This window comes from Artemia sp. Qi Xiang Cuo, chromosome 1, assembly GCF_049724085.1.
Source record: "Artemia sp. Qi Xiang Cuo chromosome 1, ASM4972408v1, whole genome shotgun sequence".
Lineage (NCBI taxonomy): Eukaryota > Metazoa > Arthropoda > Branchiopoda > Anostraca > Artemiidae > Artemia > Artemia sp. Qi Xiang Cuo.
Window position 1 is genome coordinate 91,184,115 of NC_142794.1, and position 20,000 is coordinate 91,204,114.

General features: G+C 35.2%; 1 protein-coding gene across 2 annotated transcripts in view; it reads right to left on the bottom strand.

Moving 5' to 3' along the window:
* Positions 1-20,000, bottom strand: part of Nbr (exonuclease mut-7 homolog) — a 106,938-nt gene that overhangs the window by 24,967 nt on the left and 61,971 nt on the right. For both annotated transcript variants that reach the window (XM_089087712.1, XM_089087703.1), the window contains exons 4-7: positions 17,940-18,145; positions 12,171-12,352; positions 8,523-9,136; positions 2,720-2,915 (exon numbers count right to left, since the gene is read on the bottom strand). In XM_089087712.1, coding sequence (XP_088943838.1) covers positions 2,720-2,915; positions 8,523-9,136; positions 12,171-12,352; positions 17,940-18,145 — 1,198 coding nt within the window. The remainder of the gene's footprint in view (positions 1-2,719; positions 2,916-8,522; positions 9,137-12,170; positions 12,353-17,939; positions 18,146-20,000) is intronic.

Below are 20,000 nucleotides of genomic sequence, written 5' to 3' on the forward strand. Positions count from 1 at the left end.
GTTCAGAATGAAGGCTCTAACAAAGAAGTTAAAATGTACTAATTACATGATAAAAGACATGTGACGGTCCAAATTAGAAAGGAATCTAATTCGTCACGATAATTTCAATAATCCACATATATAAAAAATATATAAAACATAATAAAAAACATATAAACATATATGATTAGTAAATAGATAAACTATATAATTAATATACAAAAATTATTTATTATATTATATCTGTAATATATAATATTTGTTATTATATAATCTTATCTCTTTAAACGAGAATAATAGTATATTTTTGTGTTTATGTATTTTTCTCAAAAACGGCTCCATATTTTTTGGGTGAGGAAGAGGGGGGGGGGCAAGAATTGGCATCCTGGGATTTTCTAGCCTACAAAAAGATCTATGTAGGTCACACGTTTGCGATAATTCGTCAAGGGCCTTAATTTAGAAGAAAAAAAAAATCACGTGACTGACTTCATATTTATATACATCAGTATTGCAATGACGCCATATATTAACATAAAAGGCTGCATTTATGAATGACGTCATATGCGTATATGTGACGTGTGTGTTATGTGACGCCGCTTAAATAAGCGGGTTATCGTATCACTTTTTGACCTGAACCGTAAAAACCTTTCTCTGGAATCTGTAACACCCGACCGGCGTCGGCTCGTTTTTGATGCTTTGCATTTCGGCGGAAGACTTTTTCAACAGTATCTTGTTGATACCAATATTCGTATTAAGTGTGATCGCACCCAATCGATAAAATTCAACCAGAAAACTATTATGACCAAAAACAACGTATGTGTTACACGACTTCTCAACGACTTAGCCTCGAAACAGAATGCAGTCGTTGACGAAAAAGTTATACTACTATCACCATTCATTCGATCAACACGCTACTTCACTGAACATTTTGAAGACGTATTGACTATTGTTTGTCGTCTTGGACCTCTAGATTTCTTTATAAATATGACATGCAATCCTGATGGGCCGGAAATTAAAGAAGCAGCAAGAATTAAATCTGATGATAATAAGTTTATCATAGAATAGTCCACTCAAGATCGTCTCTATCTCGCTGCTTAAATTGCAAAACTGAAATTTGAAGAAATAATCAATGATATTGATAAAAGACAGATATTTGGAAAGGTGGCAGAATTATACGACTGAATTTCAAAAAACGTGAACTACCATTTGCTACTGATCATGAACTCTCATGATCGAATCCGTAATCGAGTCAAAATTGATGATTTTATTTCGGCTAAAATTCTAAATACTGACGATCCTTTACTAAGACAATTAGCCTTAAAATGAACGATTCATAATCCGTGTGGGGAATTAAATCCAAATGCGAGTTGTATGATACATAAAAACGGAAAATTGCAGTCCCGCTTCGGTATTCCAATGCAAAAAAATTCAGTTACATCTCTAGCTTCAAATTTATTCTGCATAGCTTTTCACTTTTCAAGAATACACAATTTCGACGGAAAACCTTAAATTAGGTATCCTTTTCCCAGACCACACTGCCTTTCAATGACGAAATTATCCCCATTTGAACGTTTATTTGTTCGTCAAGAGTAAACCATATAAACTAACTAACACAATCTTTTCCAATACATATAGGCCTACTAATTAAATAAGCACAACCGCTTCAAGATATTTATGGAAGCTAAGAGAGGGGTCTAAATAAAGATTAACATGTCTTCCATTCAGTGCAGGCCTCAGAAAAGTTGGCCAAGTAGCTTGCATTACTAGTCACCATTCAGTGCAATAGGTGGTAAGCATTTTACCATCTATTAAACTGGTAGATCCAAAATATCCAAATAATCACTCTAAAAGATCCAAAATAGGGCAAGTTTGGTCGTTCTTCACGCCTCTCTCCAATCTTTTAGTGAGAGGTTTTATGTAGCGTCGATGATTGTTTTCTAAGAGTACTTAAATTGACCTCCTTCTCTAGAGCTTTCTCGTATTGTACCTCCAATTGTCCAAGCAACAAGACAGACACAAAGGCATACAGCTCTGTCCCATTATCTCGAGGCTGGCAAGCCGAGAACAGAGTACTTGAAGAACAGCTTCATCCAATGTTGCATTTCGGTCTGGAATGATCTTCCTGAGCCAGTTATCCCTAAAAGTTTCTCTGTTGAATCTTTCAAAATAAGAATTAATAGTCATCTAAAACCTCTAGCAGCAAATCAGATATTTAATTATACAATGCGCCGCAAATTTAGGAATAAAAAAGAAATAATGTAGAGACTTAACATTGCAGAGCCTGGTTTGTAATTTTCCGGATATAGTACTCTCAATGATTACATATGTACGTTCTATAAAGATCACATTCTTCCATTTGAAATCACTGTTTGTAATTTATGTTTATAACAGTTTGTATTTCTTAGTTGAGGGGGGAGGGGGGGTTCGTTGTGTCCCCAACTCTCCCAATAAAGCTTTGTGTATAAGATTTTCGATTAAGTTTATATTCCAAAATCTGTCAGGTAAATCCTGACCAAATAAAAGATTATTGGAATAGAAATAGAATTATGTCTAAGGTAAGCACAAAAAGGAGGAATACCTTGCCTGGGTTCTGCTCATAATAGCCATAAAAAAAAATCGCATACAAAAAACTAAAAGGGTTGCATATAAATTTTCGTAAAAAGGCAGCAACAATGGTATGGCAAAAATTAGAGATCTAGTTTTTGCCAAAAATAAAAACAGGTTAATCGCGACAACTTGCCAATAATCAGAGATTTTCCACTGTAAAACGCATTCAAAAAGTCCTCTCTTTGCTTGCCAGTCAGAGATTTTTGAAGGCTGATCACATCAATAATGTACACCTGACTAGTTGTTGCAATCTGAAGAACACTCGCCGAAGTGGTTTCAAAGCTATCAAAAGTGGGCGGCCACTCTGCATCAATAGCAAGAAGATTTTCCTATCAAAAGATAAAAACTGTATAAACAAAACGAAACATAAATTCTTCCCTGAAAGGGAAAGCTAGAGTTTGATCGGATTTGAAAACATGCACATTATATTTTTGCAAACAGAATTGTAACAAATTCTGATACAAGATAAACACAAACTAGGAAAGTTGAACAAACTTTGTTTCATTGGAAACCAAATCTTGCAAATATTGGAAAGGACTAGAAGCTGAGCATTAAATAAAACAACATCAGTCGAAACCACAATGCGCTTAAAAACCTTAAGAATTTGTCGTATGCTGACCATGGTCTGCGTTGCGCAGGCACTGATCTTGTGGCTCGATGCCTTTGGCCGGGAGTGCAATGCGTCGTTGGGGGCAAATCATCCAACGCTTCTAATCCCCCCCCCCCAGAAAAACCCAGGATGCTTTCCCGCTATGCGTTTTAGGTGCTGAATACAAGAAAAGTCATCTGCCCTTTGGATAAGAAAAGTCATCTGCCCTTTGGATAAGAAAAGTCATCTGCCCTTTGGATAAGAAAAGTCATCTGCCCTTTGGATAAGAAAAGTCATCTGCCCTTTGGATAAGAAAAGTCATCTGCCCTTTGGTGCTTGCTCCTATTTTTTATTTTACATTGATATTTTGATATTATTTCTTTCAAGTATTTTGATTTTTACGCAATGCTGGATATGGAAAGGCAGGTTATTCAAGTAAAAAGAATATATTTCATGTCATAATTTCAAATATTTAATGTGGCATTAGAAACATTTATTAATTAAATCTATCGTTGAGGAGACATACGAAAGTCATATAAATACGAACAGCTTTTGTAATAGGCATAAAAGAATTTGAAGACACAACATATTAAAACTCAGTAAAACGGTAAGTATTAAATATTGCAGGGTAAAAGAATTTCTTGCAGGGTTACAATAGGACTATCTACTGGGACGCACAACTCCAAGCAGCGCATAACGCTTGACTACAGTACTTTCTACGCGAACGATCCTGGGCACGGCTACTAAACAAGGGAGGAAGTAATTAAACGACACAGCTTTAATTCCTGTGATAGTCAGAGAAAGAACTGACATATAGTTTTGACCAATTTGTTTGAACTCTCCAACTCATCGTGAAGTTGGGAATCCCTCTACTGAAGGACCAAACACTAGACTCTAATCAATGAAAAGGAATTGTCAAAAATTAATGATTTACCCAGCTTCTAGTAGCAATAGATATCATAACTTAATTGTGCCTTATTTTACTCGGCATTTTAAGGACAAAGGTATAGGATGGATTTGATGTAATAACGTTTCATTGATTTGTGTTATTCTTGCCTGTGAATGTTATGGTTTTAATTGTATATATGACGTATCTGTACTAGCGCTAACTATTTTTTTAACAAAGCATCTTTACCTCTATAGACGCCAAAACTTAAAAACATATTTTACAAAGCCTTTGGTCTATAGTAATCGAACCTACCGTTTGGCATTACGGCCTGACTTCGGACCAGAAGGACCGCCGGGAAAGGTTCCAGTACTGAGCTTTTCTGGTAGTGTCAAAATCTCCCAAAGTCCCTTATTGCTCCCTTTCGAAGGAATTTTCACTTAAAACTCTTTCGACACGCCATGACGATTTGTGTTTTAAATTTGGTATCGGTATTTTGGAAAATCCGCGGCTTCGTGAAATCCTTCCCCCTGAGCATCTCTCGCGCCAAAGGCTCCCGCTAAATGTAGATCAACCAGAACCAAAAATTCAGCCAGTACCAGCACGGCATATGCGGTACGCAAGTATTTTTGTTCCCTCGTTCGTCAAGATTTTTATTTCTGCACCCACTCCTCAATAATTCTATATATTTATTTTCTTTAGTTCATTATTCTTTTTATTCGCTTGACTCTGTGATATTTCGAGTCAATGTATATTTTTGCATGACGATGGCTATGGCTGTGATTTTCATATTATTATTAATATTATTATATATTGGAAAAGCCGTCATACAAAAAAGGAAAAGACGGAGCAATAAGCAAAAAAAAGCAATACACATAAACTTAGGAGTTATACATGTGGTTTTTAGTGACAAACGCTGGAGCTAAGATCTAAATCAGCTCTTAGAACAAATTACACAAAAGGAGAAAGAAAAACTCAATTATACACTGCTCTGTAGGTACGTGACATGTTTCTTTTTTTTTCGGCTCCTAAATACTGAACAAACATAAACAATATGAACATCATTGCATCAAGCCGCAATTGGTAAAAAAAACAACAAATAATCATCAGTGAATTAAAAACGATATACAGTAGATAAAAATATCAACTAGTGTAAATATGACAAGAAACGGTAAAAACAATTAAACGACACTTTCGCCCGCTGGTCTTGAACTCAGATCACTCTCAACAAAGATTCATTTACTCCAATATACATAAATAAAAGAAACAAGGAAATTATTCAATCACGGATCCTTTTACAACTTTACTTAAAGCAATATGCTTAAAAGAACCGATAAATATGTTTTATATGTTTACGTGTCTTATTATGACAAAAACTGCCACTGATAGGCATGACCGTTTTTATGGCGTCTGAAAATAAAACGGTTATTTATTTATTTATTTATTTAAGCTCTAAAACACAAAACCTTGGGAACAACATACACGCAAGAAGAACCTCCATTTTACGCTATTTCCAAATATTGAAAACTTGTTGGGTTGAAAAGTACTAATGAAAAGTATTTTAATCTATTAAACAAACTGATTTATTTATTATCATAAAAAAATTTGAACCTTTTGCAAAAAAGGTCAAATGTCCTAATAAGAGGGGTTTATGAACTACACCAGCAACTCGATCATGCCTCAAACGCCCGAAACAGATGTTACAAATTTCTATTTACGAAAATACCGAGTTTCTTATCTTTCTCAACAAGGGTCCAAAAGGTTTTTTTATGCAACAAAAAAGAAAAAAAAAGCACAGCGCCATTTCTGCAATTTTGCAGCATAAAATGGCAATTTTAGTCCAATGGGGTCGATATACTGTTGGAAATTTATGAAGTTCATTCATGTTATTATAGACCAATGAAGCAAATGCTGACATTTACAAAGTAACTACGCACCGATAATCAGATGGGGCGTTAAGGTATCTTTTCAGGGAAGGTGGCGTGGGAACAACCCTAAAAACAGGCTTTGGAGCCAAATTTTCAAACCTTCGTTGCTAAGTTTTTCTGCTCAAATATAAGGGTAGGGGAAAAACCCTAGCCTTGCTTCATTTGGATGAAGCTATTTGGTAATGTGAAAATCGCTGATTGGATCCAAGAACAGTGGTTTATGAATGTGATAAGAATTTGTGCTTCCGTGTAAAGAACGTTCGGAGGAGGTAGCAAGATGACACATATCTGAAAATTCTAATTTATTGATTAAAAGGCACACAGGTATTCTCGAAGACTTGTTACTGAAAATCAGGACAAGAAAAGTTGACATAGCTCGTCTGTGACTTGTTACTGAAAATCAGGACCAGAAAAGTTGACATAGCTCGTCTGTCAACTTTCTTTGACAGTGGATCAGGATATGAGTAATCTTGTAGTCATAAGGAGGTAAGACAACTTGCCAAGAAAATTATGGACTTTTTTTTAAGTTACAAAAACAGGAAAAGTTGTAGACCCCCATACTCACAACCATAAGAAGCATTACTACTAAGCCCTTTTTTACTAACACTTGCCACATTATTGCTGGTTATAGCATCATCTATTGCTGTTAACAGAATTATCTTCCATTTCTCCACTACTCGTGTTTACGCAGGTACTTTTCTATCTAGTCTCCAGCAGGGTCGTTACTAGCCAAAATATTGGGGGGGGGGGGGTGAGAGAAAGAGGTTTTATCGACTGTTTTTGTCAAAAATTAGCATAATGTCCGTTTCGAATACAATACGTAAAATCACTGCACCAGTTGGTAAAACCGCTGCATTTACCAACCGAGATTCAGAGTTCAGTACATTTTATGTCACTATTTTAATACTGTTTATTTAACCAAATGGAAATTGTGGCACTATCTATGAAAACCACGGCAGGAATCGGTAAAACTACCGCGTTTATCGACCAAGTTTGAAATTTCTGTATATCATATCAGTATTTTCATGTTCTTTATTGAACCAAACGAAGAATTTTAGTGGTTGCAGAATTTAGTGGTCAACGAAGAATCGTTGCGAAGCACCACAATTTTACCGGCTTCTATTTTTTACCGAGTGACCAAAAACATTGGGGGGACCTCCGCCCTCCTCCCATACGTGACAGCCCTGGTCTCCAGTCATCTGATGGTAATTATTTGTTGCCTTTCCATCGATCCAGGGAGGGATAGGGGTTTGAATCTCTCCAAAGTCTTTTTCGACTCGTAAAAACATAACAAAAATGCAAAAAATTCTGGATACGGCCTTGCTTTGAACACATTTTTCAGGAAATATGCGTGTTATTTAGCTTTCATACGCTTACTGGCAAAATCAGGAGCAAAAATGTAACTCCTAGTTACAGAGCGTGGCGATTTGAATAATATCAACGGAAGTGGATCAGTGGTATTCTTCCAGTGGCCCATATTCTGATGATGCTAACTAGAGAATGCAAAACACTTACCCTAGTCAGCAGTGGGGAAGGTTATTATTTCTTTCCAATAGCGAGTGTTCCTCTTGGCTTATAAGACCGCAGTTGGTTACTCTAAGTGCTTTTACCCCGGTCCGAGAAACGAAAAATACAAGTGGCGCAAGCTAGATGATCAAACGGATGTGTTTAATGGAGATCACGGTTTCACGTCCTACAAAAAAGTGAAACAATGCTTGAAACCTCTGGGAATGAGGTTTAAGGCCTCTGGGAATGAGGCGATGAAACCTCACTCTATGCACTGCAAAACATTTGTTCTAAAGCAAACTCTTTCGAAGTCTAGCAATATATAAGAGATTTCCATCGATAAAAATTAATATAAAGAATAGCGGAGTAAATTGAACAAACAGAACCCCGGAATGGCTTTGCCTGGTTTGACAGTTAGTTAAGAAATCTGATAGAAAAATCCAAGTTACTTGAAAAAACCACTGATTATGTCTTGTGAACAAGCTCCTGAGCATCAAGAGAGTCAGAAAACAGAGAGACAATCAATCTCTCGAGAGACAATCAAAAATCTCAAGAATGTCGAGACAATCTCTTGAAAATCAAGAGAAACAAAAAGACGACACAAATTGGTAGATAAAAAAGTACAAGTGACTGCAATTTTTTGTGTTTTCTTTATGGTTTATTTTTGTTTTGTTTTAAGCATTGCTTTCTTTCCTCTTTCCCCAAATGTAAGCTTAAGATTTATTTATTTTAGAACAAAAAGATAGGTAAACCCCCGGGAGTATTCAAAAATTATTTTTGCTCGCTTTTTTTCAAGACTTATTACACCTCAGTCTTTTTGTGTCGCAGGCCCCAATGTGGCAAAAAAGTCAGTTCCCCAAGCCTCTAAAAAATTATAATTCAGTTCAATTACTACCTGCTCAGGCTTAGATTCAACCGAACCATTTCTCTTTGATAATAATTGCTTTTAATTAATTCTGCCAATTAGCCAGCGTGGCAAGATGTTTACGAAAAAGTTGCTTTTGAAAAGCGAATATGAAAGAAATACCTGTTTAATTTTATTTATCAGAGCATCAAAACTGGCTAAATTATCCACTATAGTTATTTGACCAGCTTCAAGCGGAAGCTCGTAGTAAGCCACTAATTGGGAATTGGCTGAATTAACCAGACGATTTTCTTCTTCATATTCGGCCAAAGAGATGTCAAATTCTTTGCCATCATTTCTTGTGCTGATTTCTTCAAAAGACACATTTTTTCGAGGAGTAGATACGTTAATAAGGTCTTCTCCAGGAGCCGGAGAGCAAAGAAATTGTTTCTCTTCCTCTCCACAAACAAAAGAGTCGTAAGCTTCCCAATCCTCTTGGACAATAATGGGTTGATTTTTATGACTTTGAACGACTCTTGGTAAGTCATCTCCTTCCCGCGTCTGGAGAGGATCTGATCCCCAATCTTCTTCTGTCGATATATTTATGTTGACTGATTCCTCAAAAGGTCTTCTTCGAAGAGTTTCCGGCCATTTTTGCTCAGGGAGGCCAAATTTTTGGGCCATAGACAAAGCAAAAGTATCCTCATTGTAATCCAAAAGTATTTCAAGTAAGTCAATTTGCGCATCACTTTCATTTTTGACTGTTATAGTTGAAAGCTCTTCGAAGTTTTCTCTGCCTAAACAATGAAAAAAAAAAGTTTAAAACTTATCAAAAAGACTATACATTGGAAAAACCCTTTTTATAGAAAAAAAAACAAAGGGGCAAAATTCACATTAATAGCCCATTCAGACGCATGGAGAAACACTGAAAAACCAATCAGTACCATGAGAAAACCGATCTATTTTTCCCATAGTATCAAACGGTTTAAGGCTACGAATTGTTTTTTAATTTTCCTAAAGAACCGATACGTTTTTCGTGTGCCATCAATCAAAAATGAGCAACTATTTTTGAAAGTGGAAAACATGTCAACTGCTAAGCACACGAAAGCTCGAGATTTGGTGGTTTTTATCCAGAACCACCAATTTTTATCAAAGACAAATAATGCTTTGCATAAAACTAACACAAAGAGGACGATACTTGGCAAGAAATATACTTCGCTTAGAGATTTGGCGCATACAAGTATATGTTATTTGTGCTTTTTAGGAAAAAATTAGTACCTATCAGTTGAACAGTTTTCCCTTTGTACTGGCTGGTTTTTCTCATCAGTTTTCACATGCGTCTTAACAGACCATTTTAATAGACCAAAAGAAATGTATATGTACAGTAAGTATGCATTTCCGATCCAATCTCTTCAAACATTTTTTGAAGCAACACCTTAAACTAGGTATTGTTTTCCCAGACCACACTGCCTTTCTATAACGAAAAAATAAACGTCCAAATGGGGATAAGTCCATTGGTTTAGACAGTGAAAACAGGTGCAAAAGTCTAGATATTTCGATCACATATACAGCGATCGTCATCAGTAAAAGTGCTAAAGTATTAAAATTACAGTAATGACGATCGCTGTATATGACTTTTGACTTTTGATCGAAATATCTAGACTTTTGTACCTGTTTTCACAGTCTAGACAAATGGACTTATCCCCATTTGGACGTTTATTTGTTCATTCTTCAAGCTTATATTTGCAATGATTCGGTATCATCACCTAACATTCAAAAAGAATTCTACTTTTTGGTCTCTACCCTTTGCCTGTACACACATTATGAATAAAGAAACCCAGCACTCGGCTCAGACTGCAAACCTCTGAATAGGTTGTAAGTAAAACAAAGTTATGGGATTTATGCCTATTTGTAATGTTTATACGTATGTTTATACCTGGCACTTTGAGTGGGCCAGGTGGGTGGCTATTTTGTTCAGAATAGATGAAACGTTCTATAAATACCCCTTTGAGAATGACATAACCCCTGCTGCCACTGAAGCAAGGACTGTAACTAATGGAAAATGCCGATTGTTCATGCATAAATCTTATAATGGTTAAGGGTGGCTTGTCTGATCTTAGGTTTTCAATTGGATTTATACGTATTTGTAATGTAATATATTTATAATGTTTTACATTCAAAGTAACGAGGGCGCTTCAAGAGGTTAAAGAATATATTTTGCAATTAAAGATAAAGATAAAGAAGATGAAGATAAAGAAGAATCGTCTAAGGACAATTGTGTGTATTTGTTTGACGAATTGTAGAAGAAGAAGAATAATGCGAACGATCCCTACCCAACACCTGAAAATAACTTTAATCTTCTTTGAAACATACACAATGTGAATCCGTTACCTTTTTATTTACATACCAAGTTTTCTGCTCAGAAAAAAACACAAATTTTTGCAGTTATAAAGAATCTTATAAAATAAATGATTTATAAAAAAAATTCTGTTATAAAAAATAAGGCAATTTTTTCCTCAAAGAATCACATAGGCATAGAATGTTGGCCGTTTTTATTATATCGAAATTATAATTTTTTCGAATAATTATTTTCTTCAAATCAACGGATAATACTCGAAGAAATATCGAAATCATAATAGGCCCAGTGGCTTTTTTTTAAAAATTTACCACTGAGTTCGTGTGACGACAAACTAGTTTTAAAGAATCACTACAGCATCATATAAAGGAAGACAAAACTAAGTCAAATTTCAACGTAGCACGGTCTGGGAACCAGGAAGAAAATCTAATCGACGAGCAATGATGATATTCTGAAGAACCTTTCAAGATCCTATTTCCCTTCCAAGTTTCCTTACTAAAATAAAAAAATTTAAATTTTTTCCCAACAAAAATTATTTTCACCTTTTTCCAAAATTGAAATTTCTCAATAAGGAAATTTTGAGCGTTTCTATTTATGAAAAATGCTAAAACTTATAATTTTTTAAATTTACTGAAATTGTTAATAGCATCAAGATGAGCGTTCAGGGGGGAAGAGAACAAAACTAATACAAAAGTGAAAATTATGTAATAGCTAGAAATACCATGAAGTTGTTTTCCAGGTAAAAACAAGTTTACAATCCCACCCTGGCTACCGAAAAATTTCAGCAGGCAACTTTCGACCATCGTATATATCACGTCATCATTTTTAATTCTTTCTTATCTCTCACTCTTTATCTCGTTTCAAAACGAATGAGCAGGACGAAGGAACCTAAAAAATTCAGTGTCGACTTTAACATGCTGATGGAAAAAGTAGAAAGATAAAAGGTAATGAATACGGGGTTGGACTTTATAGTCCCTACTGGCGGTGCTGATCTCCGTTTCATAGTCCTTCAGCCAGGAAGTGCAAGGCGGGGTTAAGGGCCAGCTATACTACGCTTTTGCACACTCTTTCTGTTTATCTTCTCCATATTTCTCCAGGTACCGATTTAGAGCTCGATCGATTTTAGCTGAGTTTAGAGTCACGCCACTGATTCCCATTCCAAACCAAATAACCAGCGACACCAGGACTTGAACCCCCGTCCTCACGAACATAGGATTTAGTGGCAATTGGAATTATTTGTAATTAGAATAATAATTGATGAAAATTAAATTAATCAGAATTAATGAGCCAATTATTATCCTTTTACCAGGGTGTGTTTTGAATTATTAACAATTTAATGCTCCAGACAGACGAATGAGAGTAGTAGCACTGCGACATTCAGCAATATTGCCAAATTATTTTCTTCACATAGTTTTGCAGGTCATGAATTACAATTTTTTCCCTTCCCTCCACTTAACTAAGCACGTATTACTCACTAACTGTGTTATCTGCAAAAGTTTGTTGTGCCATGAACCTTAGACTTGACCTTATTTGCCGCCGACGGAGATTAGGAAGCACGTCTATCGCCACGTTAAACTTTTTTGCCAACCGTTTCGTCAGTTTTGTTAATACACGAATTTCCAAGTTGCTGTATCTTATACCAGGAATTTCGTAGGCCCTGAAATTAAAAATTGTAATTGTAAACGTCAAATCATAAGGCCATCGGGCTCAGATTAGAATTAAATATAAAACAAGTTTTTCCACTGAAAGCAATGAGTAACATTAAAACTCCAAACGAACAGAAATTATTACGTATATGATGTGTTCGCCCCAACGTCAATACCTAAAGTTCTATTTTGTTCCAATCTTTAAGAATCACCCCTGAATCACAAAGGCCGTTTAATTAGAATAAATAGCCCTTTTCAAAGTACTAAAAATAACTTTAGCGTAAAGAGCGAGGTTATACACTTATACACTTGATAATGATAATAGGAACTTAGATAATATTTACTTAACTAAGAATGTTTTAAAACACTATCGTGTGGTCAATAGATACAGTTATGCCAGTGTTTTTTTTTTTTTTTTTTTTTTTATTTCTCGTGAGGTAAAGAAAGAAGTTGCATTCTAGTTTTTTGTTCTTTTTTTTTATTAAATATACTAGATTTTGTTTTTTACTATGTGTTTTATGCAACCAACATGTTTTTTTTAGGGTGGTCAAGGGTCCATGGACAAGTGTAACTTCTATACCATGTGGTATGTTATATTTTTGTTACTATATTTAGTTCAAGAAATAAAAAATAGAACCCAATTCCAAGATTGAGATAATCATCAGTATAATAACACACAGTATAATCTGAACAATGAACGAAGCTTCCAATTTCCCCAATAGTTTTGGGAAGTGAAAGCGATTACATCACTTCGTTGATACAATAAAAAATCCAATGGCGATTTAAGAATCGCAGTCAAATAGTATACGTTTTAGAACTGAGCTGGAATCTGTATATAATTAATTAATCTAATTAATAATTAAAAAAAATCCTCCTTTTTCGCTTTCCTTCAGAACAGTCAACCTAATCTAACTGAAAGTAGCAAATTATATGTCGCATGGTTCTTCTTCTTTTTTGAACTGGTTTGATAATAAGGTTTTGTCATAAAACAAACTGCTATTGCGATACATCGACCAACGGATGCATCCATGGACCATAGACCCAGGACTTCATGTACACGGACTGAGCACAACAAAAACATTAAATCTCATCCAAGCTTTAAAGCCACATGGAGTCATTTCTCACAATAAACGTCCTTTTATGTTCCTCATTGTAGCTTTTCGTTCATATAACTGGTTTTCTAATTAATATGTATGGTTTTGATTGGGCACAGAAAATGATAACAATGACAGTAAAATTTGTTTTCTAATTTAAACATGGTTTGGTCGACTTGATCGTAAATATAATATTTACAGCTAGACAAAACAAGATTTTTTAAATAAATAATTTCTTAGACCACACTGCTTTTCCATTTACAAAAATTAAGAGAAAAAACGCAGTTCTGGAAGTGTTTAAAACGTGAGTTGTATTTATTTGTTTGTTTTTTCTGTTGTTGTTTGTTATTTTTTTCTCTTGTGTGTTAGTTGTCGTTTTCTTTAAATGATATTATTTTTTTAGTTGTTTATTTTCCCTTGTTTTTTTTTTCGTTGAAAAAGGCTCACGGAGTCGAAATATTCGGATTTTTTTACTGTGTAAAGTTTTTTTATCTTTTACTCTTTTTTTGTGTGTTCCACTGCTTAATTTAAATTAAACTCGTTTCTTCTCTATTAATTTTTAGATTCTTTTAATCAATCAAAAAAAAACTTGCATGTAAAATACAATTCTATATGTACAACTTCAGGCAATTCAGTATAAAACTGCCTGACCTTATAATGCTAATTCTCAACAGAGTGTAATGATAGTACTATATAAGAATGTGCTATATAATTGAAGGTAAGGCAAAGAATACGGTATTGAACTCCACAATCCCTGCCAGCGGTACTGATTTCCTTTTCGTAGCCTCAGGAAGCCTTCAGTCAGGAAGTGCAAGGGGGGCAGCCATCCTTCGCTTTCGCATACCTTTCCTGTTTACCTTCCTCATACTTCTTCAGGTTCCCATTTAAAGCTGGATCAACTCTGGCTGAGCTTGTAGTCACGCTACTAACCCCTGTTCAAAACCAAATAACCAGCAACACGAGCCGTCGAACAAAGGATTTCAACAAAGGACACCTCTCGAACAAAGGATTTGAAGTCTAGCGTGCTAACCACTCAGCTAGGACTGCTTAAAGGAAAGAAATTGTTCGGGACAGGCGGGTGATCTGGGAAAGCTTTAATCAAGAGCCTTAGTTTTATTCACTATGCTGTCACAAGTTGTTAACTAAGCAAGACTATGCAAGAAGTCAACTAAAAACGAGGAGAAGTAGACACTATGATTAGCAGCTTTCAAACTCAGCATTACTACCTTATGGGCCAAGGGTGACCCAGTATTCTCCAAGCTGCGGCTCAGTTTTATTGCAGGCACCATCTATTCGGGTATGAGCCGAGCTTATTTTAAATTCAGTTATAGACAATACTGGAAGCTATTTTTAAGCACGGTTTGAACAGAAGCTCAATTTCGTTTCAGCAGCTGGAATTCATGTTGTCCAATATAAAAAAAAATTGCTTCATCAGCTTGAACATTAAAATAAATAATCTTATTTTTATTAACCAGTTGAAAAACAATATTGATTTCTATTAAAGAAGGGTATTAAATATGGCATTTTTTCAGTCAAACAAGGCCGCTTTTTCCAGGAAGCCTTCACAAAATTTTGTATTCATTCAGGCCAGAATTCAAAGAGTACTTGAATTTAATCCGCCAGCTGAATATTTGCTTTAACTTACTATAGATTGTTATGTTCAATAAATTTCTTAAGAAATTAAATTTTAGCATTTATGTCACTTTTTTTTAGCAATGTACAATAAATGGCAAAGGGTCCCTGGGGCCTGACGGTGGTGAGATTTAAAATCTTCTTGGTTCCAACCGGAGATTTAGATAATTAAGTCATTTTCAAAGAAGATTTCTAGTTTCAAATGGCCGGCCAAAAAAGAACTGATGGAACCATAAGCGTTTAATTTTTTTTTTTTTTTTTAGCTCTTTATCAATTTGAAATTTGGACAAGTAAATCGAATCACTCGCGCTTTCCCAAAACCACTGGTCGTAGGAAAAATATCGGATTATTGAAAACGTAAATCTATTAATGGAGATATCACTATCTCTTTGGTTAATACATAATAATACCGAGTATTTGTTCCATTGATCACCTTACAATGCAGTTTACAATGTACAGAAATAGTGAGACAAAATTAACCATGAAATATTTAAAACTCCCTCTTTTTCTTATAAATAAAATCCATTCTTGGACTAAGATGCTACACGACTCCAATGTAAAAACCAATCTAAACTGCGATTTGTCATTAATTTCGAGTCATCATTTTTCTAACACAATGAAAAGCAAAAATACCGTGGACCTTATTATCGGCTGAACATACAGGTTGTCAGATGATTTTCTTCCAAAAATACCAATAAATCTCTCATTGTTTTAAAAAATCGAAGCTTGCCCTTTGCTTCTTTATTGACAGAGGTATCAGAAGCTTTATCCATCGGCAAGAAAATCAACATATCAGCTACGAGAGATATGATTTTTTTGTTTCGGTGATTAATAATCCTCCACGAGCTGGCAAAAAGTACTAATATCATCGCGAAAAGAATTTGAGAGTCCCCCCCCCAAATAAAATCCACTATTAAACATTTTTTCAACAATGATGAGCTGACAAGTCATTTATTTCACCCTTTGTATGAAGATTTTGCTCATGAAGAATTTTAATTAAATGACAACTTCATTACTTCTCAAGTCTCATGGACTATCAAAGAGATACAATTGTTGCACCTCATTTGAAGCAAAACCAAGTAAGAACTTTCAATCTGCCTCATTGAAGGCCTTATTGACAAGATTCACGGAAGGATATAATATTCAACTGGTATGGTTGAAGATACAAAATGGGCCAGAAGCCCTCAAATGCTCTCCCACTATTCTTATTGTCAATTTTGGCACAAAAGTAGGTATGTTATCCCTTAGCACGGTTTGAAATATATGCTATAAATTGGACTACCAGCTATTCAAACATTCTCTCACCCTCCCATTGCCAAATTTCTAGCTGAACTGTAGGTATCTAGGTCTTTCTGAAAAGAAATTACTCAAGGAACTTTCAATCTGTATGGAGGAAGAGCTGTAGTTGGGCATCGGTCCCCCCACACTTCACCTGGGCTGGGGTGTGTAGACCACTGTCTGGGAGGGCCAACCCCTCTCCCAATTAACGTCTTAGCAAAAATGCAGGCATGTCGCAAGCTGTCAGAAGTAAAACAGCAAGAGGATTTCTACGGCCCAAATGCTGTAGGTCTAATTCCAGAAACTAAAGATACTACCAGGGTTCAACGTTTCCTGAAGCATTTTTTTTAGGTAGCATTGAACATTTGTTTATTGTCACACTTGTCTTTCTGAAACCTGGCTTTCATTATTTCGCATTGGCTTATTGCTAACATTTGCACTGAATTGATGCATGCTCTCCTTTTCAGACCGTTAGAAAACAACTGTGAACCTGTCGATCCAAGGAAGGTGCAAATCAAGCTCAGCTGTTGTGGCAAGTTTTTACCCATAAGTACATTTTGGACGATTTCATAATCCTTGCAGACCTACTTTTGTTTCCTCATTGGATGGAAGTCAGTTAGCAATCTATGGTATACAAAAATGATCATAAAGTTAGATATTAGGGGAAAAGTGGGAAATAAGAAAATTACGATTTTTTAATTGTAGAGAATTTCTGCTGGTATTCAGTGAGTAGAAAAAAAACGAAAGGACAAAATAAATGTTGGTATTGTTTAAAGTTTTCAGACAAGGAAGTAGCATTTTAAAACTAAGTAATGAATTTGAGAAATATCCTACAGTAGATATTTTGCATTATCTTAAAACTTTATTCTTCCATGGGATTTAGAGGCGAATTTTTTCAGTGATTTTTTTTTTAATTCTCACGTTCAAATTTCTCATGCTTTTTCACTCCAACGAAAAGAGCATGGGGGAAAATATTCGGTAATTACAAAACGAACAACCCAAAAAAAAACCACACTTAGAGATAACAAATTTCCACAACTTATGAAGCTACTCCTCGAAATTCCAGAAATTTCAAACAAATGGAAAAACAAATACCAAGTATGGCTTTTCCAGGTGCTTATCGCGGTCCAGAGTCAACCAGGACCACTAAATTCTGGGTCAGGAAAGTCCGCAAGAGGTTCCGAGAGCAACAGTAAGGATAAAACGAATGTCCTGCAGTCCTGCAAATTAGAGAAATATGTGAGGAAACATCACTTACAAATGTCCTAGCGTCCAATCGGGGAAAAACACTGAATATGCAGAGAATTCAAATTTCAAGAATGGACACGACCGATGTATCAGGAAGCAAAGATGGGTCTACAATGGAAACAGATGAGTCGGCAAGCACTAGTCCTTCTATGCTGTCAAGGGGGACAGCAGCTAAAACGGGTTTGAACTAAAACGCCCTGTCCCTCGATTGACACCCTATTTCAACGTTTAATATAGCCTCTCAATCCTCTAACAGTTCATCAGACGAAATAATCTTCCTAAAAAGTTCAATGCTTGAAATAGATGGTATTAAGGCCCAAGATTAAGAGTAATCATAGCGACATACGCTAGTACACTTTTTAGATTTCCAATTCCATCTTGGCCAGTTAGAAACGAATCCATATAACTAGTCATGGTAATTTGAAAAGAATGACCACCAAGCTCCAAAATGCGTTCAGCAGGATTCATTCTGTCTTGTGCTATCAGGGCCAAAAATATCCTCACACACACCGGATTGTTGTAGAGATTCAGTAAACTGATTGCTCGGCTGGCCTGGAATGATATAGATTAATGTTTAGCAAGACACTTTTATCTGTCAAATAAACAAAGATGGAACTTAACTTTCTATTATAAAAATCAAATGTCTTAGCAAATTAGTAGAGCCAATTCATGCAAACTTAGAGTCTTTGTGTGAAACACAGTAAGCTTAAATAGTTTTTTAACGTTTTATCGTGACAATGATGGAAATGACGTCATGACATAAAAGCTGTTTGCTATAATAAATAAAATTATTTTTTTTCATGGAAACGAGAAAATGCAACTAATTACATATTGATAAACGCAACTATAAATAATCTACATTTTAACAGGTTTTAGATTAAACCTTTTTTTTTTTTTTTTTTTTTTTTTTTTTTTTTTTTATTCTCTAGTAAAAGGAATCCTTGAGGCAACTGGATTAAATTAAGGAATTTACGCCATAACTAAATAAAAGATACATCAAACGTTCTTACGTTACGTAACGATTTATTACTACATTTTAGTAGCTAATTAGAAATAATGTGATATTAATTCGAAAATCAGATTCTTAATGTAAGATTCTTAATTAAAAACCAGATCTAAACTGCAGGAATAGATGGCTGATAGATCATACCACACCGCTTTCCCAACATTTCTTCGTGCAATCTAACCTTACTAAAAGAGAGAAGGGGTTTGTACAAGAAGCTTCTGAGTGATAGATCTTACGAGAAAAAGAGGGGAGTACGGAAAGCAGATAATAAACTAAATCGTGAATTAAGAACACGCGAAATGGAAAACATGGATAAAACTGTTAAGAATAGGGAAGATATAGCCAGATAGAAAATAGAAAGATATTGAATTGGAATTTTAATAAATTGAGAGGAAGTAGTCAGTTTGGACTTGTGAGACTGAAATTTTGAGACTGCATACAACCGTCAATAAGTTGTAAAAAACGATATAGACAAGACTGATTTTTTTTAGACAATTGGGAGGTGAAGGGAGATTATCTCGATAGGAGTTAGAGACAGATAAAAAAAAGGATTAAAAAATAACGAGGCCTCATTAGTAATTGAAACCAATGTTTTATTTATAAAATTTCCGAAAGTGCTCAACAAAATAATTCATGAGAGACGGTAACTGCAGACCTCAGGCCTACTACGTCATGCTTAATTTGAGTTTCAGGGGAAATAGTTTTACATGGCGAATGTTGCATAACTGATCAGTAGACTTAGTGAATTGAGTGTCAGGGACAATGATCTTCAGTGATCATAGTTACATAGAAGATCAATGAGGGTTGTGTTTAATAGTACTGTAAGTGCATTCTCCCAGATAAACTGTGGAGTCCAACAGGAATCGGAATTGGCCCCTTTTGTTTTTTGTGCATGAAGATGCATAGAAGAGAAATATCTGAGACGTCTACTAATAATAAAACAATTACAATTGCCATCCCATTGGTTTTCAATACTTATTTCATTTTGTTGCTTTATATTATAACAAAAACAACACCTGAATAAGAAATAAAACTAAATATTAGTACATTAAAAATGGTTATGACCCCCACATACGATATTACTAAACACTATTTCAGGAAACAAATCGCCTTGTGAAAGCAAGAATGTCGTAACCGCATTTTTAAAAATTCTGAGAAAAACGCAATTGAAAAAATCAGTTTTTGTGGAGCTGAACGTATGGTAGATAGAAAAACGGATGAAACGCCAATTTAAAGCTGCTAGTAAGGGAAACCTCTTGGTAGAATTTTGGTCCTGTTGGATGAGATTTACTAGGTCAAAATGTCAAACAAAAACCGATACGACATTTTAGTCCACCCTTTTTTGCTGCTAAAGTAGTTACGACAAAGGTGCAGAGAGCGTTTGGGTTCCTTTTCCAATTT